This window comes from Nerophis ophidion, linkage group LG02 (genome assembly GCF_033978795.1).
Source record: "Nerophis ophidion isolate RoL-2023_Sa linkage group LG02, RoL_Noph_v1.0, whole genome shotgun sequence".
Lineage (NCBI taxonomy): Eukaryota > Metazoa > Chordata > Actinopteri > Syngnathiformes > Syngnathidae > Nerophis > Nerophis ophidion.
The window spans coordinates 62,675,942-62,700,536 of record NC_084612.1 but is presented as its reverse complement, the minus strand read 5'-3'; the positions used below and the strand labels follow the sequence as shown (position 1 = coordinate 62,700,536).

Sequence of the window (24,595 nt, the reverse complement as noted above, 5' to 3'; positions counted from 1 at the left end):
ACTTAAAACACATGATGTGACACTTCCGGGTGATGTAGATCAACAGTGCAACATTTAATTACAAAAGTCTGAAAAGATACAAATGTAGGACGGGGCCCCTCTAAAGAAAATACTCTCTGTATTTGTATTGTGTCATGGGGGACAATTCACATTATTATTATATTTTTTTGTTATTATTAAAACCAGGGTCATTCCACTTAGTCTACTTAGGGCCTGATTCACTGAGTTCCACATAGCAGGGGCTAAACTGTGAGTGCTATTCATAACTGGTGAAGTTCGCCTTATTTAAATAACGATTTTGCGTGTACAAACAGGGTTTTTACACTTGATAATTCATTTATTTCATCATGCAAATTTTGCTGTGTTTTTAAACAGGCAGCTGACATGTACCTCTTTTTATGGGCCTTTTAGAACCCAGTGGTCCTAACTCCTGCGGTGCATCTACAATGGAACCCCCCCACTTTTTTTTTTTTCCAGTCCGCGGCACTGACTGCAAATGTGAAGAACCATATGGAAGAAACATGCATATTGCAAGAAGTTATTTGTTTTCCCAATATGTATATAATATACATTATATATATATATATATATATATATATATATATATATATATATATATATATATATATATATATATATATATATATATATATAAAAGATAATTAAAAAAAAAAAGAAAACGCCAGCAAACACCAAAACCCATCAATTGAATTGGTTTTCATCAGCCCCTAAAGTCATCCAGCAGCTTTACAATTATAAAAGGATGTTGCTGAATAGACAATATGTCTAATATTTATGTTATTCTTACAGTCCAAATTGGTTGAGTGTTGACACACATGTAGGACGGAGGGTTTTCTTTTGCACCGATCCTGCGTAACTGTCAGGTTGCACGTATTTTTTAGACATGGCAAATAAAACGCGAAATAGTGCTGAGTGGTGATTAATCACATTGCGTGTGCTGTTTAATATGTTTGCATTTTCACCTCCCAGTGTTGTGGGCGTTCTAAAGATCAAAGGTTTCGCATGTTAATGAATACAAGAAGCAAAATGAATTGCGTTCTTTATATTTTGAACACACAACAGGCGGAGTCCACCTTGCAGAAGTTTATTAGATTAGTTTTGCGTGGGCTGTGGAGTTTGCACGTGTTTTAGTACACGCTAGTGTTGTCCCGATACAAATACCCTCTTTTCGATACTTATCTGAATAAAGGGGATCACAAAAAATTGCATTATTAGCTTTATTTTAACATAAATGTTGTTAGGGTACTTTAAAAATGTTTCTTATTCCGAGTTTTTCCTTCAATAAAGTAGTGAACATACAAGACAACTTGTGTTTTAGTAGTAAGTAAGCAAGCAAAGGCTCCTAATTTAGCTGCTGACATATACAGTAACATATTGTGTCATTTTCCGTTCTATTATTTTGTTAAAATTATTAAGAACAAGTGGTAGAAAATGAATTATTAATCTACTTGTTCATTTACTGTTAATATCTGCTTACGTTCTCTTTTAATATGCTCTATCTACACTTTTGTTAAAATGTAATAATTATTTATTTTTCTGTTGTTTGATACTATACATTAGTTTTGGATGATACCACCAATTTGGGCATCAATCCGATTCCAAGTAGTTACAGGATCATACATTGGTCATATTCAAAGTCCTCATGTGTTCACGGACGTATTTCCTGAGTTTATAAACATCCATCCCATCCATCCATTTTCTACCGCTTATTCCCTTTCGGGCTCGCAGGGGGCGCTGGCGCCTATCTCAGCTACAATCGGGCGGAAGGCAGGGTACACCCTGGACAAGTCGCCACAACATAATATGAATAACTAAATAAAAAACAAAAGAAGATGTGATGCCAAAAAATATCGATGTAATCATAGTAGTATGGACTAGATACGCTCCTATACTTGGTATCTTTACAGCGGATGTTAGTTCCAGATCCATCAATGGCGTTTGTTTACATTGTGATGCCGGTGAGCTACGGTGTGTAGTGAAGCATGTTTAGCTATCCCTCGTCCTGCAGGGATGATTCTTGTAAGAAACTTACTTTATCTGTCGCCATGGAGGCGAGGATTAGTGATTTCGATGTAGCCAAAAAACTTCCGACTGCGGCTGAACTCTAGCCGTATAACTTAAAGCACCTCTTCCTGAGAGCGTTTCAGTGTTATAACTTCACCTTTATCGTTAGTTTTTAAGCCAAAATGCGTCCGTTCTCCTTTTTCTGTCTACACATTGTCTCTGCTAGTAAGTACTCCGTGGTTGTGCGCTGCCGAACATGCTCCTCTGCTTGTAAACCAGCAATGAGGAGACCGGTACTTTACAGTAAAGAATATGATTCATTAGTATCGCGGCACTATACTAACACCGGTATACCGTACAACCCTAGTACACGCAAACCTTTAGTAAATCAGGCCCAAAGTTTTAACATACTAATTCTCTAGTAAAAACTCTCACTCATGTTACTCGAATTAGTTATCTTTGGCTTAGAAACCTTGTAGAGAAATGAAATAAAGTTGCCTTGAATGGGCCAATACACGTTTTGGAGTAGTTCAATGTAGCAGATTTAAAAAATACATTATTTTAAGTGAGTTACAACAGGTAAATGGCACCGATTTTGTGGAATGGCCCATCCTGAACTTCTCCATGTTAGGTTGAGTCTTTTTGTTATTTGATAGTGTTTTTGTTCAAATGTGTTGCTAGAATGTGCCGTCAGACACTAGCAGATAGCTGCGGGTGACACCCTTTTCCCAAAAAGGGTATAAAAGTCTCAAGACAGGAACTTAGCAGATATGCTGAAACCACTGTCACAAGTTAATGTGCAGAATATTCTTGAAGACTCGTTTAAAATTCCTATTACAGAGCGGGTATATGAAAGGGTTGAGGGTGGAGTTGAAGTAGCCGAGCCATATGGTGAACATGTGGAGGTCGTGGTGCACGCACTCCCTGCAGAACGCCATCACCATGAAGGCTATGAAGTACGGAATCCAACACAGCAGGAACGCTGCGATGATGAAGCCCAACTGCCTGGCTGCCTTATGCTCCTTGTGGATCCTCAGACTTTGAAGCCTTTCTCTGGAGTGTTCCACGAAGCGTTGCCAGGTTTGTCTCAGAGTCACCTCGTTTGGCTCGTCCAGGTTGTCGGCGGAGGCGGACCACAGTACAGTTTGACTGGGGTCGTAGGCGTTGTAGGCCACGGATGTATACCTCTGCACCTGATTGACGTCGCAGACGCCAACAACCGAGTTTGGCACTGTGACGTAGCATTCATTCAAAGACGATTCATTGTTCGTTTCTGAAATTACATTTTCTGCTGGTAAGGAAGGTGGACTGAGAGGAACAGCTTCTTGGTTCTTCTCCTCAGAGGATAAGGAGCCCTTTCCTGGTTTGGTCGACATTGCGAGATGGTTTGTCGGCTCCGGACATTGAGCACCGATTTTTCTGTGAGATCTGGAAAGGGCACTTTTGGCCTTCTCAAACTCCTCCAGGGAGTACGTCTGGTCTAGAAGCTTCTGGTCAAGCTGCCTTTTTAACAGTTTTATCGGAGCCGCACATTCCATTTCGGGCGACTTGGAGGCATTTAATGTCTGAGCATTCTGCCCGTTCACATTTTCCACGAATGAATCCACCGGATGGATGATCCTCTCTCGGTCTTTGAGGTGTTGCCTCACTGCCAAGTAGATGTGAGTGTAAAACCAAAGCATCAAAACTGAAGGTACGTAAAAATTCAAGACCGCTGTAATAACTTTGAACCACGTGACGAAGCGGAAATCCGTGTCGCACTTGTTTTCCTCCTCGGGTTTCAGTTCTACACGGGTGAAAGACCTCCATCCCAAAATAGGAACAATCCACGTCATCGACAGCAACCAGGCCCCAGATATCATCATGCTCGCTTTCCCCCGTGTTCGATACTTTAGGTATTTGAGCGGCTGTCTTACAGAGCGGTACCGATCCAAACAGAGAATAAACAAACTGAAAATTGACGCGGTGCTGGCGACATAATCCATAATCAGCCAAAACTGACAGACGGCCCTGCCCAGCTTCCACTCGTCCTCCAGCAGGTACACCAGATTTAGCGGCATCACCGTGGTGCCGACGATCAAATCGGCCACAGATAAACTAACAACGTAGAGGTTCCCCACCGTGTGTAAGCTTTTCTCTTTCTTTACAGCGTAAAGAACCAGCATGTTCATTAAGATGGTGAGCAGGGAGAGGAAGCCCAGAGAGATACCCAGCAGGGCGCTGTGGGGTCTGCCGTGGACAGCGTTGGGGTAATGCGGGTGGACGCCTCGGCCCGTGCAGAGGCTGCTGTCGTTGTCGTAAATGTTTGTGTTAAGGTGTAGATGGACCGTGGAGAGGGACACAGCAGATTCCATCCTCGGAGCCTATCAATCCAGTCCCATGCTGGTAAACACAGCAGTGGGGCCCAAGAGTGTGGATAAATAGGTTCTGATCAGGTAGCAATCAAAAGGTTATACTCTGTCTAGTCCATTGATTCGAACAATCTCGCCTGGTTTCATCTGGAAAACAAAAGAGAAAACGTGTTAAAAGGTTGGCAATATTGTTCTCTTCGTTTATCTGTCCATTGATCCGAAAATAGGACAACCCTGAACGTAAGACCTTATTTCTTTTTATCATGTCTATAACAATTGGTAAGTTGCAATTTGACCGATATTGTTAAGTTAGCACAATGGGTCCTCTTCTGTTCTTTGCTAACTTGCTAACAAACTTTTGCATGAGGTTCTGTCTCAAAGCTGCATGTCTCCAGAATACAGGCAGGGCCGACCATCTATATACCCAGATACCATGTTCCGGGTAAGGCGATCCGTGGGGGTGGTGGGGGGGGGGGGGGGGGTGTTCACATCTTCCTGGTTGAATGTAGAATTAATTATAAAAGGGGGGGGGGTGGTGTTCAAATCTTCCTGGTTGAATGTAGAATTAATTATAAAAGGTGGGTGCTAACGAGGGCCTTTTCATGTATTTCTCGCTATATCTCACATTTGAATGTCAAAGTTGACCAATTTCTCAGTTTATGGCCACAAACTTCCACTATCCAGGTAATCTTATGTGGTATGTATATATATATTTATGTACAGTGGGCCAAAAAATTATTTAGTCAGCCACCGATTGTGCAAGTTCTCCCACTTTAAATGATGACAGAGGTCTGTAATTTTCATCATAGGTACACTTCAACTGTGAGAGACAGAATGTGAGAAAAAAAATCCAGGAATTCACATTGTAGGAATTTTAAAGAATTTATTTGTAAATTATAGTGGAAAATAGGTATTTGGTCAACTATTCAAAGCTCTCACCGATAGAAGGAGGTTTTGACTCAAAATCTCACGATACATGGCCCCATTCATTTTTTCCTTAACACGGATCAATCGTCCTGTCCCCTTAGCAGAAAAACAGCCCCAAAGCATGATGTTTCCACCCCCATGCTTCACAGTAGGTATGGTGTTCTCGGGATGCAACTCAGGATTCTTGTTCCTCCAAACACGACGGGTTGAGTTTATACCAAAATAGATACATGGATGATACAGCAGAGGATTGGGAGAATGTCATGTGGTCAGATGAAACCAAAATAGAACTTTTTGGTATAAACTCAACTCGTCCTGTTTGGAGGAAGAAGAATACTGAGTTGCATCCCAAGAACACCATACCTACTGTGAAGCATGGGGGTGGAAACATCATGCTTTGGGGCTGTTTTTCTGCTAAGGGACGATTGATCCGTGTTAAGGAAAGAAAGAATGGGGCCATGTATCGTGAGATTTTGAGCCAAAACCTCCTTCCATCAGTGAGAGCTTTGAATGGTTGACCAAATACTTATTTTCCACCATAATTTACAAGTAAATTCCTTAAAATTCATACAATGTGAATTCCTGGATTTTTTTCACATTCTGTCTCTCACAGTTGAAGTGTACCTATGATGAAAATTACAGACCTCTGTCATCATTTTAAGTGGGAGAACTAAATACTTTTTTGCCCCACTGTATGTATATATATATATATATATATATATATATATATATATATATATATATATATATATATATATATATATATATATATATATATATATATACATATATATATATAGGTTCCCTACACCTGCGCTAGAGAATTAGGAGTGCTTGAAACTCTGCATGTCAACATCTCTGTTCGGTGCCACAACAACAAAATGCCAAAGCAACTATTTCCAGATCAACACCGTATGAAAATAATAGTCAACAACCTTAAGGAAATAACGTCCGCATGGACCTACCACATAGCGAAGAACATACACTATTTGATTTTCTATTATGCAGCTATTTTTTTATTTGACACTTATTGAAATATTTTGTGTGACATCATGCACAAAAGTGCACTATGTTTGTTTTAAACTATTGTCGTGGCGTTCTGTACAGAAAGTGCAATTTAATTTATTGTTGTTTTGATTCGTCATCTTAGTGACATCATGCACAAAAGTGCACTCATAGCTTGTTTTAAAATGTCTCTGACAATCTTGTACTTTGTTTTAGAAATGACATGAATGTTTGTGTCACTGTTTTATAATTTTTTAAGAAATACACTTTTGGTAAATTGACTTAGTTGTGATTTCCTTCTCTGCATGAAAGTTTAAAATAAGCATATATTAATGAAGTATGAACAGGAATTTTTTAATGTAAACACATCGCATCATTGTACTGCTGTGATGATATGCTGTCATGACGTGGACATTGGTGCGGTTTGTTTTCCGTGGTGCAAATCGACGTGAAGGTACTGACATCTTTTAATTAATCACTCAAAAGTACCAAACCAAAAACAAAGTGTATAAACAAGATGCGCACTCAGCGGAGGTACAAAACTTGGCTATGACACCAAAAACTATCACTGTAACGCTAAATTCTGGACATAAAACAAAACTTGCAAACTATTGCATGACTAACGAAAACGTACTTGGAATGAACAAAGAGCATGGATCATCAGCATGAATAACAAGGGTGTGTTTAGGGTGATGTCACCAGGCTGACTGCCTGGCCACTGCAGGCTTAAATAGTGCTGTGGTGACTAACAGATGCATGAGTCCAACTGAATTAGGTGCGTGAGTCGTGAACACATAACAGGTGAAACTAATGAGTTGTCATGGTGACAAAAACAAGAGTGCACAATGAGTCTGTGGAGAGGCGGAGCCGGCGGTCCGACAGAGCGGCAGGGCACGCTGGAGTAGGCAGAGGAGGCAGAGAATGCGAGCGAGCGGCGAGGCGGGGTGTGCCAGGAGCGACGCCACAAGCGAGATCAGGTGCGTGGATCACGCACCTGGACACAATTAATGTATCTCCTAACGATGTATAAAAGGGGAAAAGGAGGAGAGAACGGGGCAGAAGGAGTTGGAGAGCCCGCAGCACATGAAGCGCATGAGAGACGGAGAGCAAGAGGCGGACGAAGACGCGGCCGACTGAAAAAGTGGACCAAAGAGCGAACAGTGGAGAAGGAAGGAGCGGAAAAGCGACCCGATCTGCACTAAAGTGTATTTTAAAAATAAAGTAGTCTACACCTGCGAGCAATGTCCTTCCTTGGTAGTCCATGGAACCCGCACGATGGCTTGAGTCCGTCACAGAGTCCAAAACCAAACAGAACGTGACCACAAAATTTGACATACCGAATTTCCTTGAATAGCCGCCGGGGCGCTAATTAATTTAAAACTTCTTCTCACTCCTGCGCTTACCAATGGCATGCAGTAAAAATTGAGTGTGATAAAAAAACAGAAAACAAACAAACAATTATTTTGCGGCCGGTGGTTGGGGACCACTGCTCTACAACATCGCGACCGCCTTTACACAACGCTATCTGCGTGCGGCCAGACGCATGCATTTCGCTGCTTCTCCTACGAGATTGCAATGTATACTTGGTCAACAGCCATAACTTTTACACTGATGATATAAACAACTTTAACACTCTTACTAATATGTGCCACACTGTGTGAACCCACACCAAACACATTTCCGGAGAACATCGGCTCTGTAACACATTATAAACGCAACATAAGAATTACCCACAATGCCCTCCATCCATGACTCTTGGCTATATTATACCCCCCACCCCCACCTCAACCCACGCACACAGGGGGGTGGGGGGGTGGTTGGCGCTAGCGGGGTGTATAATATAGCCAAGAGTCATGGATACATGGTATTGTGGGTAATTCTTATGTTGCGTTTATAATGTGTTACAGAGCCGATGTTCGCCCGAAATATGTTTGGTGTGGGTTCACAGAGTGTGGCACATATTAGTAAGAGTGTTAAAGTTGTTTATATCACAACCATCATTTTGAAAATGACGACAGGGGAAGCGTCACTTGTGACGTCACGAATTTGACCCGGCGGTAAAACTAAGCATGCGCTAATAAATTTGGGGAGCGAGTTTGACCCGGCAGTGATTCAAGGCAGGCGCATATTACATGCCCGGTGGCTATTCAAGGAAAGACGGTATGCATCAAGTGTTCATTCAAGGCTAAAGCAAAATATGGAGATATATATCGTGTATCGTGACATGGCCTAAAAATATTGACATATTAATAAAAGGTAATATCGCCCAGCCGTAGTTTCATCAATCATTTTAACTTTAATGCTTGTGAGGAAGGTAACCATGGCGAAGGTTGAAGCTTCGGAGACAGCCGGAACTTTTGTTTACTTACTAAGGGAGAAAGAGTCGACATGAATCATGTTGTTTGTGGGGGCGGTAGAACCAGGCGAGGTTTAAATATTAGTGCTTTTTCTTTGCTTCCGAGAATGTCCGGGCAGGGATGTATAATCTATCAAGAAATGTAAACACGATTTCCGGCGAGATTTCAACTAAAAGTTTGGACTGACTCCCTTGCATATGATATTTCACTGTCCAGCTGGCTTCCCTCAACACTCATAAAGAGGGGAGAAGGTGGCAAATCCCATCAGCGGAAAAACTGTGATATCGAGCCACTGATGTAGTGTTTAAGTATGAGAGACGGAATCTATTCGGGTTCGATTAATTTTACACGGCGCAGCGTGTGTGTGAATTTCCATCACGCAGCAGGACGCCTCATAACACAACTATCATCCCCATCAGGAGCTTGAATGGAGATGCTCCTGTCCTGACTGTGATTTATTGATTCCTCAGAAAGGAGATGGAAATAGGAAATTACTGTTGCTATGGAGGCAGGTGTGTGTGTGCGTGTCTGTTTCTGGAAAATGCTTTTATGAACGGGTGTGTGTCATTTGACCTTTTTGGAAATGCTTGTCTCTAAAGTCTGATAGAATTTGTGCAAATAATTGTTAACTTCCAATTTAATGGCAGCAACACACTGCAAAAAAGTTGGCACAGGGACATTTTTACCACTGATACATGGCCTTTCCTTTTAACAACTCTTAGTAAACCTTTGAGAATTGAGGAGACCAATTTTTGAAGCTTTTCAGGTGCAATTTTTTCCTATTCTTTCTTAATGTACAGCTTAAGTTGTTCCACAGTAAAGGGTCTCTGTTGTGGTATTTTAGGCTTCATAATGTGCCACAAATTTTCAATGGGAGACAGGTCTAACATGTGGCTTGGTATTATCTTGCTGAAATAAGCAGGGGCGTCCCATGATAGCGTTCCTTGGATGGCAACATATGTTGTTCCAAAACCTGTATGTACCTTTCAGCATTATTGGTGCCTTCACAGATGTGTAAGTTACCCATGCCTTGGGTACTAATACACCCCAATACCCTCACAGATGCTGGCTTTTGAACTTTACGCCTATACCCGTCCGTATGTTTTTTTTTCCTCTTTGTTCCGGAGGAGACGACGTCCACAGTTTCCAAAAACAAATTGAAATGTGGACTCGTCAGACCACAGAACACTTTTACACTTTGCATCAGTCCATCTTAGATGAGCTTGAGCCTAGCGAAGCCGGCGGTGTTTCTGGGTGTTGTTGATAAATGGATTTCGCTTTGCATAGTACAGTTTTAACTTGCACTTACAGATGCATCGACAAAATGTAATTACTGACAGTGGTTTTATGAAGAGTTCCTGAGCCCATGGAGTGATATCCTTTACACACTGATGTCGCTTTTTGATGCAGTACCACCTGAGGGATAGAAGGTCCGTAATATAATCGCTTATGTGCAGTGATTTCTCCAAATTCTCTGAACCTTTTGATGATATTTCGGACCATTAATGGTGAAATCCCCAAATTCCTAGCGATAGCTCATTGATAAATGTTGTTCTTAAACTGTTGGACAATTTGCTCACGCATTTGTTCACCCTCGCCCCATTCTTGTTTGTGAATGACTGAACATTCAATGTAAGCTGCTTTTATAGCCAATCATGGCACCCACCTGTTCCCAATTAACCTGTTCACCTGTGCGATGTTCCAAATAAGTGTTTGATGAGCATTCCTCAACTTTCTCAGTCTTTTTTGCCACTTGTGACACTTTGCAGGCATCAAATACCAAATGAGCTAATATATGCACAAAATAACTAAAGTTTACCAGTTCGAACATTAAGTAACTTGTCTTTGCAGTCTATTCAATTGAATATAGGTTTAAAAGGATTTGCAAATCATTGTATTCTGTTTTTATTTACCATTTATACAATGTGCCAACTTCACCGGTTTTGGGTTTTGTATCTGAGAATCCTAGCAGTCGGTATCCCAATGACAGCAGACCTTGTAAAGTTGTTGTCTGTGTTCACCCTGTAATGAGGTGGCGACTTTTCCAGGGTGTACCCCGCCTTCCGCCTGAATGCAGCTGGGATAGGCTCCAGCTCCCTGGCGAGAGGGACAAGCGGTAGGAAATGGATGGATGAATGAACATATTCATAGTTAGAGCATAACTGCTTCCAAATGACTATGGGCTATGAATATGTTGTTTTCAACATCGTTAGAGCTCTCTAAACATGAAATAACACCCACATAGTCACCATTACACTCGTTTCTCCCAAAATTGTAGCCTTGAGTGGGTTCTACTGTAGATGATTGTATTTACTATAGCAGGCTTGTCAAACTTGTTTTCATTGAGGGCCGCTTTTAACAGTGAATAATATACAGTGTGAATATAAATGTGTATATGTCACGCCTATGGATCATGTTTTGTTTTGGTCATGTTATGTTTTGTTTTTTGGACACTCAGTTCTGTTTTGCACTTCCTGGTTTGTTTTCGTCTCCATGCCAACTCACTGATTTTCACCTTGCCCTCAAGTCACGCCCCTGTCCTCAGCCCTCACACCTGTTAGTGATGATCACAGTTATTATTTAAGCCACAGTTACCAGGTAGTCAGTCCGGCAACTTCCCACATTTCCACCCGCCTACCTATCCCTCAACTCCTTCATGCCATACCGATGCTGTTCGTTTTTTCCACGCCACGTAAGTTTAGTCATTTATGCCACAGTGCAAGTTTTTGTGTTTCACGTTTATAGTCTGCAGCCTTTGTGCTAGTCATTTGTTTTTTCATTAGCCAAGTTTGTTTTCCACCCGTGTGCGCGCCCTTTGTTGTACTTTGTTTCGTTTAGTAATAAATCAACATGTACTCACATTCACGTCTGGCTCGTGCCAACTATCCTTTGCAAAGAAGAAACAATCCAAGTCCAAGTCCATGTCTGGCAGTATATATAAAACATGTGTATAATTGTCTATGTATTTGATTATCATGTCTTTATGTAGACTGTACAAAACCACATCTTTAGATTGTACTGTTAAAATCTGGCAGCTAAGTAATTTTTTTTCAACAGCATATAAAATAAATAAATAAATGGAATTAAATTAAATGGAATGGAAAAACGGTACCACTGTTTTTTTTAACGAAAAAATCCATGCTAGTTTTTTACACTGTAAAATCTACAGTTGTTGTGTTTTTATAATGCATTGTTACTCTGTATTAAATAACAGTACGAAAGTGGATTTGACTGTGAAACAAAGTTTTAAAATTTGTGCATGATCAATTTGTTGGATTAAAAACTCCAGCAGATTTTTAAATATTTATCTTCATTGGAACAAAAACATTGTTTTGAAATGCACATATGTGTATATAACATGTTGCTTTATTATTAGAGATGATTAAAGTGTAAATATATGCAATTGCACACAGTACATTTATTTGTGTGATACGTTAATTAAGAAAATAAGAGGTACTTTATTAACAAATATTATTTCCACCTTTTCGGGGGCCACAAAAATTGATGTGGCGGGCCAGATCTGGCCCCCCAGGCCTTGAGTTTGACACCTGTGCTCCATAGAGTCATGGAAATACTCGGTCACGCTCCCCAAACCTGCCTCATTTGTTTATGTTGCGATTCTGCAGGTTTGTGCTGCTAAAACGTTTTATAGTTGATCAGATGAGGTGGCGACTTGTCCGGGGTGTACACTGCCTTCCGCCCGATTGTAGCTGAGATAAGCACCAGCGCCCCCCGCGACCCCAAAGGGAATAAGCGGTAGAAAATGGATGGAACCAACCCACCTCCACCGCCTTGTCTCTGGGGACGGCGTGGCGCGGTTGGGAGAGTGACCGTGCCAGCAACCTGAGGGTTCCTGGTTCGATCCCCACTTTCTACCAACCTCTTCACGTCCGTCGTGTCCTTGAGCAAGACACTTCAACCTTGCTCCTGATGGGTCGGGGTTTGTGTCATTAAAATGGTTGTTTGTGTTGCTTTCCTTTCGGAGTTATTAACATTTATTTTACAGGTCAATCAAAGGTTAGCCAGGCCACCACATTCTCCAAATTAAGTCTAAATTAAACCAAAATAGTTTCATTAGTTTGTGCTAGGATTTTTTTTTTATCCAACAATCATAGTTTTTAGGTTGTTAGCGTTTTATGGTTTTTATGTTATTATTTGGTTATTATTCTTAAAAAGTCCCCCGACTACGTCAACATCTCCCCAAACGTGTCTCATTCGTTCGTGCTAAATTGTGCTCGTTTGTACAGTGAAAAATATCGATTGGGATGCTTTCGTTTTCGAGTCATTAACGTCCAGAATTTTCCGGAAGTGAGGTCATCGTGAAACTGCCTCCCAACCCCCGCACACACAACACTGCACAAAACTCTGTTAAAATAGTCAGATTTGTTTGTGCTACGTTTGTGCTGGTGTGTGCAGTTAAAATGATCGTTTTTGCTGCTATACTTTTGGAGATATTACAGAATATTGTTTTTGGAAATGATATCACCAGCCAACTGGTATAATTTTATGCCCAAAATAGTCTAATTTGTCTTCCAAATTATACACATTGTGTAAATGATAAACAAAAACAATATACAATGATTTGCAAATCCTTTTCAACCTATATTCAATTAAATAGACTGCAAAGACAATATATTTAACTGAACTGAGAAACTTTTTTTTTTTTGTGCAAATAATCAATAACTTAAAATTTAATGGTAGCAACACATTGCAAAGAAGTTGACATTGGGTGTTGTTGATAAATGGCTTTGGCTTTGCATAGCGGAGTTTTAACTTGCACTTACAGATGTAGCGACCAACTGTAGTTACTGACAGTGGATTCCTGAAGTGTTCTTGAGCCCGTGTGGTGATATCCTTTAAACACTGATGTTGCTTTTTGACGCAGTACCGCCTGTGGGATCGAAGGTCCGTAATATCATCGCTTACGTGCAGTGATTTCTCCAAATTCTCTAAACCTTTTGATAATATTACGGACCGTAGATGGGGAAATCCCTAAATTCCATGCAAAAGCTCGTTGAGAAATGTTGTTCATTAACTGTTCGACTATTTGCTCTTGCATTTGTTCACAAAGTGGTGACCCTCGCCCCATCCTTGTTTGTGAATGACTGAGCATTTCATGGAAGCTGCTTTTATGGCACCCACCTGTTCCCAATTAGCCCGTTTACTTGTGGGATGTTCTCAATAAGTGTTTGATGAGCATTCTTCTTTTTTTGTCACTTGTGCCAGCTTTTTTCAAACATGTTGCAGGCATAAAATTCCACGTGAGCTAAAATTTGCAAAAAATAACAGTTTACCAGTTCGAACATTAAATATCTTGTCTTTGCAGTCTATTCATTTGAGTATAGGTTGAAAAGGATTTGCAAATCATTGCATTCTGTTTTTATTTATCATTAACACCAGGTGCCAATTTCACTGGTTTTGGGTTTTGTACTAAACCGGTCTTATTCGTTTTTGATGGTTTGTGAAAGTGAAATAATCGATTGTGTTTTTACGCTTTTTGAGTTTTTACAGATTGACGTGTCTGGAAATGGGGCTTCACGGTGGCAGAGGGGTTAGTGCGTCTGCCTCACAATACGAAGGTCCTGCAGTCCTGGGTTCAAATCCAGGCTCAGGATCTTTCTGTGTGGAGTTTGCATGTTCTCCCCGTGAATGCGTGGGTTCCCTCCGGGTACTCCGGCTTCCTCCCACTTCCAAAGACATGCACCTGGGGATAGGTTGATTGGCAACACTAAATTGGCCCTAGTGTGTGAATGTTGTCTGTCTATCTGTGTTGGCCCTGCGATGAGGTGGCGACTTGTCCAGGGTGTACCCCGCCTTCCGCCCGATTGTAGCTGAGATAGGCGCCAGCGCCCCCCGCGACCCCGAAAGGGAATAAGCGGTAGAAAATGGATGGATGGATGTCTGGAAATGACATCACCACCAGTCAACCAGAAATTATTTTTAACATGATACGGTCTAATTTGTGTTCATAACATACCACAATGGTCTCGTTCGTCCGTGTGGTTTTTCCTGGTTTGTGCAGTTAAAATTATGGATTGTGCTGCCACACTTTTTTTTTTAGTTATTAGAGATTATCGTTTCAAATGAGCATCATGAACTACGCCTCAGGGTAGACAGCCTGTACGTGTGTGGAATTAAAAGATTTAACAGCTTTTACAAGTGCTACTTTTTTCAGCACGTTAAATACAACCCTCCAAATAACATCTCTGGCCAATGTAAGTATTTCTAAGCAACTGTATACAAAGTTGACTGCATCTGCTAATGCAGAAATGCTAATTTGTTTTCTAATTTATGCATTTCACATTTACTTATTTGCATACGCAAAACAGACCTAGATACAAGTTCATTAGCAAAGCAATGAACATTCAGTTCAGGTCAGTTCAGTTCATTTATTTGGTACGTTTTACCTATATATTAGGGCTGTGAATCTTTGGGTGTTCCACAATTGGATTCAATATCGATTCTTGGGGTCACGATTCGATAATATATTGATTTTTTCGATTCGATTCGATTCTCGATTCAAAAACGATATTTTTTCGATTCAAAAGGATTCTGTATTCATTCAATACATAGGATTTCAGCAGGATCTACCCCAGTCTGCTGACATGCTAGCATAGTAGTGTCAGGTTTGGACTAGGATTGAGTGTGCTCCTTCGACGCAGCGGGATTACAGGACGAGCCAGGCGTGAATTAAGGCACATGTTTATTTGGAATTCTAAACACAAAAATAAACAAACTAAGGGCGCTCACAAAGAGGTATAAAACGTGGCTACAAAAATACAATCAGGAAAACAAAACAACTGCTCGATGGCATGAAAGACAATGAACTAACTTAAACTTGCACTGTGGCAAAACTGTAAATAACTTACACAAAAAAAACTTACTGTGACAGGTACAAGGGGCATGGATACCAAGGTAATTGAGGGTGCGTGAAGGCATGAAGCAGAATGCAAATAGCAAAGTTCACAGGACGAGGACAGAAACAGAATGATATAAATAGCAGCTATGATGATTAGAAACAGGTGTGGGACTGAGGGCTGGGCGTGACTTGGAGACCAGGTGGAAACTAATGGGTTACTATGGATAAACAAAACCAGGAAGTGTAAAACGGGAAACAAGAGTCCAAAAACAAAAACATAACATGACAAAACAAGATCCATAGGTGTGACAAGTAGTAGAGTTAAAAAAAAAAAAAGCTTCAATAATTGTAAAGTACAATGTTTTATTAACTGATTGCAATAATGTTAATTTGTTTTGAATATTAAACGAACCAAAAATATGACTTATTTTATCTTTGTGGAAACATTGGACACAGTGTGTTGTCAAGCTTATGAGATGCAATGCAAGTGTAAGCCACTGTGACATTATTGTTATTTTTTGTTATTTTTATAAATGTCTAATGATAATGTCAATGAGGGATTTTTGAATCACTGCTACGCTGAAATTATAATTAATATTGATACTGTTGTTGATAAAATAAATTTTTGTTTCACTACTTTTGGTTTGTTCTGTGTCGTGTTTGTGTCTCCTCTCAATTGCTCTGTTTATTGCAGTTCTGAGTGTTGCTGGGTCAGGTTTGGTTTTGGAATTGGATTGCATTGTTATGGTATTGCTGTGTAGTGGTTTGTTGGATTGATTAAAAAAAAAACATTTAAAATAAAAAAACAAACAAACTATTTTTTAAAAATGAGAATCAATTCTGAATCGCGCAACGTAAACGATTCGATTCGTATTCGAAATCGATTTTTCCCACACATACATACATATATATATATATATATATATATATATATATATATAATTATCTTACTTTAATTTATTTTCACAAAAAAAACATTTTTTTTGTGAAAATAAATTAAAGTAAGATAATTATATATATATATATATATATATATATATATATATATATATATATATATATATATATATATATATAATTATCTTACTTTAATTTATTTTCACAAAAAAAATATTTTTTTTTAAGGTGTGGCAAATTTTATTTTATACTAGTAGTAGCAACTTCCTTCATTTACGAAATCTACTCAACTTTTCACCTAATCAAACATGCATGCAAGGGATGTCGAAGCCACACTGGGGCCTGTGCGCATTTACAGTGGAGTCTGATATAGGTCACATTTAAACCATGCAGCTCTTTAGTGCCCCCCTAGTGTAGCATTTTTTTTTTTAAATTATCGAAAATGGTAAAAAATTATGTTTTTGCTGTAGTGTGTTTTTTGTTTGAGGACAAACATGACCCAAACCTTCCTAATTGTTAGAAAGCCCACTGTTTAATATGTTTAATGTGAGTATTTGATAAACAACGTTATGTACTACTAATTTTGGCGGTTCTTGAACTCACCATAGCGTGGACTGTGACACAACAGTTTGTTTACATGTAAAATCTTCCACTCCTTCTTTGTCTCATTTTGTCCACCAAAAGTTGTATGCTGTGCGTGAAAGTACAAATGTGCGCTTTGTTGACGTTATTGTACTTGTTGGAGTGCTAATATGCTATTCAGGCTAGCTGTATGTACATATTGCATCATTATACCTCACATTTAGGTATATTTGAGATCATTCAATTTCCTTTACTTGCATTCTCTTTTTATTTAATGTATATTTGCATGTCTCATGACACATTATCTGTGTGTAGTATTGGCTGCCTTTCAGATAGTTGTTTGTACGCCATCTTGTTCCAGACCACAGGAAACATTACCTAATTTGTTAAAGATTATAATAAATGTATTAAAAGAAGACAGCCTGCCGTTTCCTTTAACTTGGACACACACATCTATACTTTTGGCCATTAAAAGTCAGTAATTGCCAGGAGTTATCTTACCTTCTGAGTAGCCTCTGATTTACTAATGGTTTCTAATGTTGTAAAAATGTGTAAAATAAATATTAAATTAAATTTCTGTCAACCAAGATTTGCTTCAGCCTACAACACATAGTCATTTTGATAGTAGGCTATAATAAGTAAAATATACACTTAAAGTCGTAAATTATTCAAGTGAATTATATTTATATAGCATTTTTCTCTAGTGACTCAAAGCACTTTACATAGGGAAACCCAATATCTGAGTTACCCACCTGGGAGCAGGTGGGTAAAGTGTCTTGCCCAAGGGCACAACGGCAGTGACAAGGATGGCAAAAGCAGGGATCGAACTGGGAACCCTCAAGTTGCTGGCACGGCCACTCTACCGACCGAGCTATACCGCCCCACATTCACATACACTTGTAAAGAACATAATTTCATGACTGTCTTGAGTTTCCAATGATTTCTACAACTCTTATTTTTTTGTGATTGAGTGATTGGAGAACATACTTGTTGGTTCCAAAAAAAAAAATCATGAAGTTTGGTTCTTTTATGAATTTATTATGAGTCTACTGAAAATGTGATCAAATCTGCTGGGTCAAAAGTATACATACAGCAATGTTAATATTTGCTTACATGTCCCTTGGCAAGTTTCACTGCAACAAGGCGCTTTCGGTAGCCATCCACAAGCTTCTGGTTGAATTTTTGACCACTCCTCTTGACAAAATTGGTGCAGTTCAGCTACATATGTTGGTTTTCTGACATGGACTTGTTTCTTCAGCATTGTCCACACGTTTAAGTCCGGACTTTGGGAAAGCCATTCTAAAACTTTAATAGTAGCCATTCCTTTATCACTTTTGACGTGTGTTCCGGGTCATTGTCCTGTTGGAACACCCAACTGCACCCAAGACCCAACCCCCGGGCTGATGATTTTAGGTTGTCCTAAGGAATTTGGAGGTAATCCTCCTTTTTCATTGTCCAATTTACTCTCTGTAAAACACCAGTTCCATTGGCAGCAAAACAGGCCCAGAGCATAATACTACCACCACCATGCTTAACGGTAGGTTTGGTGTTCCTGGAATTAAAGGCCTCATCTTTTCTCCTCCAAACATATTGCTGGGTATTGTGGCCAAACAGCAATATTTTTGTTTCATCTGACCGCAGAACTTTCCTTCAAAAGGTCTTATCTTTAGAGATGTCCGATAACATCGGAGTGCGGATATTATCGGCCGATAAATGCATTCAAATGTAACAGCGGAAATAATCGGCATCGGTTTCAAGAAGCAAATGTGTGACTTTTTAAAACGCCGCTGTGTACTCAGACGTAGGGAGAAGTACAGAGCGCCAATAAACCTTTAAGGCACTGCCATTCACATAACATGGAGGGGTTTTCAGACACACAAGTGAATGCCATGCATACTTGGTCAACAGTCATACAGGTCACACTGACGGTGGCCGTATAAAAAACTTTAACACTGTTACAAATATGCGCCACACTGTGAACCCACGCCAAACAAGAATGACAAACACATTTCGGGAGAACATCCGCACCGTAACACATCAACACAACAGAATAAATACCACAAGCCCTTGCAACACTAACTCTTCCGGGACGCTACATTATACACCCCAGCTACCCCCCACCTCAACCTTGCCCCCCTCAACCTCCTCATGCTCTCACAGAGAGAGCATGTCCCAAATTCCAAGCTGCTTTTTTGAGGCATGTAAAAAATTAAAAATAAATGCACTTTGTGACTTTAATAATAAATATGGCAGTGCCATGTTGGCATGTTTTTCCATAACTTGAATTGATTTATTTTGGAAAGCCTTGTTACATTGTTACATTGTTGACCATACTTGGTCAACAGTCATACAGGTCACACTGAGGGTGGCTGTAAAAAAAACTTTAACGCTGTTTACAAATATGCGCCACACTGTGAACCCACACCAAACAAGAATGACAAACACATTTCGGGAGAACATCCGCACCGTAACAAAACAGAAGAAATACCCAGAACCCCTTGCAGCACTAACTCTTCCGGGACGCTACATTATACACCCCAGCTACCCCCCACCTCAACCTTAAAAACCTCCCCACCTCAACCTCCTCATGCTCTCACAGGGAGAGCATGTCCCAAATTCCAAGCTGCGGTTTTGAGGCATGTAAAAAAAAAAAAATGCACTTTGTGACTTTAATAATAAATATGGCAGTGCCATGTTGGCATGTTTTTCCATAACTTGAATTGATTTATTTTGGAAAGCCTTGTTACATTGTTACATTGTTGACCATACTTGGTCAACAGTCATACAGGTCACACTGAGGGTGGCTGTAAAAAAAACTTTAACGTTGTTACAAATATGCGCCACACTGTGAACCCACACCAAACAAGAATGACAAACACATTTCGGGAGAACATCCGCACCGTAACAACATAAACACAACAGAAGAAATACCCAGAAGCCCATGCAGCACTAACTCTTCCGGGACTCTATAATATACACCCCCGCTACCCCCCACCTCAACCTTAAAAACCTCCCCACCTCAACCTCCTCATGCTCTCACAGGGAGAGCATGTCCCAAATTCCAAGCTGCAGTTTTGAGGCATGTAAAAAAAAAAAAAAAAGCACTTTGTGAGTGTAATAATAAATATGGCAGTGCCATGTTGGCATGTTTTTCCATAACTTGAATTGATTTATTTTGGAAAGCCTTGTTACATTGTTACATTGTTGACCATACTTGGTCAACAGTCATACAGGTCACACTGAGGGTGGCTGTAAAAAAAACTTTAAAGCTGTTACAAATATGCGCCACGCTGTGAACCCACACCAAACAAGAATGACAAACACATTTCGGGAGAACATCCGCACCGTAACAAAACAGAACAAATACCCAGAACCACTTGCAGCACTAACTCTTCCGGGACGCTACAATATACACCCCCGCTACCCCCCACCTTAACCTTGCCCCCCTCAACCTCCTCATGCCCTCACAGGGAGAGTATGTCCCAAATTCCAAGCTGCTGTTTTGAGGAGTGTAAAAAAAAAAAAAAAAAAAAAAAAAAAAATGCACTTTGTGAGTGTAATAATAAATATGGCAGTGCCATGTTGGCACGTTTTTCCATAACTTGAATTGATTTATTTTGGAAAGCCTTGTTACATTGTTACATTGTTGACCATACTTGGTCAACAGCCATACAAGTCACACTGAGGGTGGCCGTATAAAAAACTTTAATGCTGTCACAAATATGCGCCACACTGTGAACCCACACCAAACAAGAATGACAAACACATTTCAGGAGAACATCCGCACCGTAACAAAACAGAACAAATACCCAGAACGCCTTGCAGCACTAATTCTTCCGGGACGCTACATTATACACCCAGCTACCCCCACCTCAACCTTAAAAACCTCCCCACCTCAACCTCCTCATGCTCTCACAGGGAGAGCATGTCCCAAATTCCAAGCTGCGGTTTTGAGGCATGTAAAAAAAAAAAAAATGCACTTTGTGACTTTAATAATAAATATGGCAGTGCCATGTTGGCATGTTTTTCCATAACTTGAATTTATTTATTTTGGAAAGCCTTGTTACATTGTTACATTGTTGACCATACTTGGTCAACAGTCATACAGGTCACACTGAAGGTGGCCGTAAAAAAAACTTTAACGCTGTTACAAATATGCGCCACACTGTGAACCCACACCAAACAAGAATGACAAACACATTTCGGGAGAACATCCGCAGAGTAACACAACATAAACACAACAGAACAAATACCCAGAAGCCCTTGCAGCACTTACTATTCCGGGACGCTACATTATATCACCCCAGCTACCCCCCACCTCAACCTCATCATGCTCTCACAGGGAGAGCATGTCCCAAATTCCAAGCTGCTGTTTTGAGGCATGTAAAAAAAAAAAAAAAAATGCACTTTGTGACTTTAATAATAAAAATGGCAGTGCAATGTTGGCATGTTTTTCAATAACTTGAATTGATTTATTTTGGAAAGCCTTGTTACATTGTTTAAAGCAGTGGTCCCCAACCACCAGGCCGATTGGTACCGGGCCGCAGAAGACATTTTTATTTGAAAAAAATAAAAAATAAAAAAGTTATTTTTTCAATTTTTTTTCATTAAATCAACATAAAAAACACAATATACACTTACAATTAGTGCACCAACCACAAACACCTCCCTTTTTCATGACAAAAACGTCCCTGTTTCATGACAAAGAAAAAAAAGAAAAAGAAAAAGAAAAAAAAAGGACCCCGCCCCCACCCGGGCCGCGGGCCAAATTATTAAGCGTTTACCGGTCCGCGGATACAAAAAGGTTGGGGACCACTGGTTTAAAGCATCGAGCGGGCATCACAACAAAATTACGCATAATAATGTGTTCATTCCACGACTGTATATATCGGTATCGGTAATTAAAAGTTGGACAATATCATATATCGGCAAAAAAAAAGCCATTATCGGACATCTTTACTTATCTTTGTCAATTTGATGAAAGTATTGGAAACTCAATACAGCCAGGACATTATTTTCTTTACAAGTGTATGTCAACTTTTGACCACTATACGTCACGTGTTGCCTTCATTATAAGACTTTTCAGTTTTTGTGGATTTGTTTTTATTTTTGCGTGTTTTTGGTCCAATATGGCTCTTTCAACATTTTTGAGCTGTACAGTACGAGCATCCAGTCTGCTTAGTCACCAATGACGGCAGTGAAGGGGGAGCTGACAGATAAGAACAAGAGTTGGAAAAAGAAAATACATGCAGGCAAGAACATGAGTCACACAATAACTGCTGCTCTGATTTAGTTTTTGTTTTTTTACCTCACCAACAAGGCTGCTACAGTCCATGCATAAAATATAGATTCATGTTTTCACCAACCTGTGATAAGGAGGAGACTTGTCCAGGGTGTACCTCGCCTACTAGATAGGCTCCAGCGACCCCAAAAGGGACAAGCGGTAAAAAATGGATGGTTGGATTTTCACCAGCAGTTATGGAACATCAGCCCCCTCCTGTGGATCAGCAAGGGGCGGGCTTCATTCACCTCATTTCACACCTGCTGCCACTTTACAATTAGAAGGTCAGCACTTTGCGTGACTAAACATTAAAAATTCAATACTTGGCCTGACATTTTGTTTTTTGAGGGGGGAATGGCGCATGTGACAATTAGCACCCGTCTTAATTACCGCGCGTAATAATGACCCGCCATTACCGAGCGGCGGAAGCATTAAGCGCATTAACGCGCGCCTTCTCCTGTCCTGTTGTTGTTTTTTTTGTTTTGTTTTTCCAGACAGGCATCATTTAGGGACGCCTAACGACTCCCGGGTGACATCATTAAGAAAATGTTTCGAGCCTACACTTTTTTTTGCACCTCCAGCCGCCCGACGCGCAGGCGCACTGCAACTTTTACGCGCGGTTCGTGATGGATGAAAAAAATAAATAAAATAAAATAAATAAATACATAAAAGCGGCACTTTTCAAGACAGTTGCCATGCAATGTAAAGTGAGAATTGGCTCACGTCTTACCCGGACTTTTGTTCATCAGTTCACCGGCAGACCAATAAGCGAGTGACCAAGGAGGGAAGCGCGGAAGAAAAACAAAACAAAACGCATTGAGCGCTCTCTCTCTCTCTCTCTCTCTCTCTCTCTCTCTCTCTCTCTCTCTCTCTCTCTCTCTCTCTCTCTCTCTGATGTTGGAGCAGGGGTGTCAAACTCATTTTAGATGGGGGGCCACATGGATAAAAATCTACCCCCCAAAGTGGGCCGGACTGGTAAAATCACGGCACGATAACTTAAAAATAAAGACAACTTCAGATTGTTGTCTTCGTCTAAAAATAGAACAAGCACATTCTGAAAATGTAAAAAATCATTAATGTCGTTTTTTTTTACACTTACATGTTACGATTAATAGTATTTACCCCCCCCCCCCCCCCCCCCTCCTCTCTCTCTCTCTCTCTCTCTCTCTCTCTCTGATGTTGGAGCAGGGGGGTCAAACTCATTTTAGATGGGGGGCCACATGGAGAAAAATCAACCCCCCAAAGTGGGCCGGACTGGTAAAATCACGGCACGATAACTTAAAAATAAAGACAACTTCAGATTGTTGTCTTTGTCTAAAAATAGAACAAGCACATTCTGAAAATGTAAAAAATCATTAATGTCGTTTTTTTTTACACTTACATGTTACGATTAATAGTATTTACCCCCCCCCCCCCTCTCTCGCTCTCTCTCTCTCTTTCTCTCTCTCTCTCTCTGATGTTGGAGCAGGGGTGTCAAACTCATTTTAGATGGGGGGCCACATGGAGAAAAATCTACCCCCCAAAGTGGGCCGGAATGGTAAAATCACGGCACGATAACTTAAAAATAAAGACAACTTCAGATTGTTGTCTTCGTCTAAAAATAGAACAAGCACATTCTGAAAATGTAAAAAATCATTAATGTCGTTTTTTTTTACACTTACATGTTACGATTAATAGTATTTACCCCCCCCCCCCCCCCCCCCTCTCTCTCTCTCTCTTTCTGATGTTGGAGCAGGGGTGTCGAACTAATTTTTAGATGGGGGGGCCACATGGAGGAAAATCTTCCCCCCAAAGTGGGCCAGACTGGTAAAATCATGGCATGATAACTTAAAAATAAAGACAACCTCAGATTGTTTTTTTTTTTTGTTTGTTTGAAAACATTTGGAAAATGTACAAATCATTATGTTTTTTTTGTTTGTTTTTTTACACTTACATGTTGCGATTAATAGTGTTCTATCAGTATTTGTCGTTATTTATACTTTCTGAATAAATTATGTTTAATGTTCATCAGTCAACTAATTGGTGTTAATCCATCAAGATAAACAAATTACATCAAATCCAAATTACAGGATGTTATTCATGTAGTTTGCTCATCTTTTTTCAACTGGTGCTCTAAAATCATGTAGTTTTTTTTAAAGTTTTTTTTTTTTTTCACATATGTATCATCATCTACAAAGATACAAATAATTGCTATTGTGACATCTAGTGGACACATTTAGAACAGCAGTTTCTTTTATTCAAACATTTTGGAAGAAAAACAAAACAAAACGCATTGAGCCTCTCTCTCTCTCTCTCTCTCTCTCTCCCTCTC

At 40.0% G+C, this 24,595-nt stretch overlaps 1 protein-coding gene across 1 annotated transcript; it reads right to left on the bottom strand.

The window, feature by feature from the left end:
• Window positions 1-687: 687 nt before the first annotated feature.
• hrh1 (histamine receptor H1) lies at window positions 688-22,738 on the bottom strand. The gene is made up of 2 exons (XM_061874611.1): window positions 22,370-22,738; window positions 688-4,523 (listed from the first exon to the last, which is right to left on the bottom strand). The coding sequence occupies exon 2, from the start codon at window positions 4,377-4,379 to the stop codon at window positions 2,811-2,813; it is 1,569 nt and encodes a 522-aa protein (XP_061730595.1). The 5' UTR covers window positions 4,380-4,523; window positions 22,370-22,738; the 3' UTR covers window positions 688-2,810.
• Between the last annotated feature and the right edge of the window lie 1,857 nt (window positions 22,739-24,595).

Coding starts and splice junctions, on each gene's coding strand:
- hrh1 (XM_061874611.1), bottom strand. CDS start 4,379: ATGGAATCTGCTGTGTCCCTCTCCACGGTCCATCTACACCTTAACACA.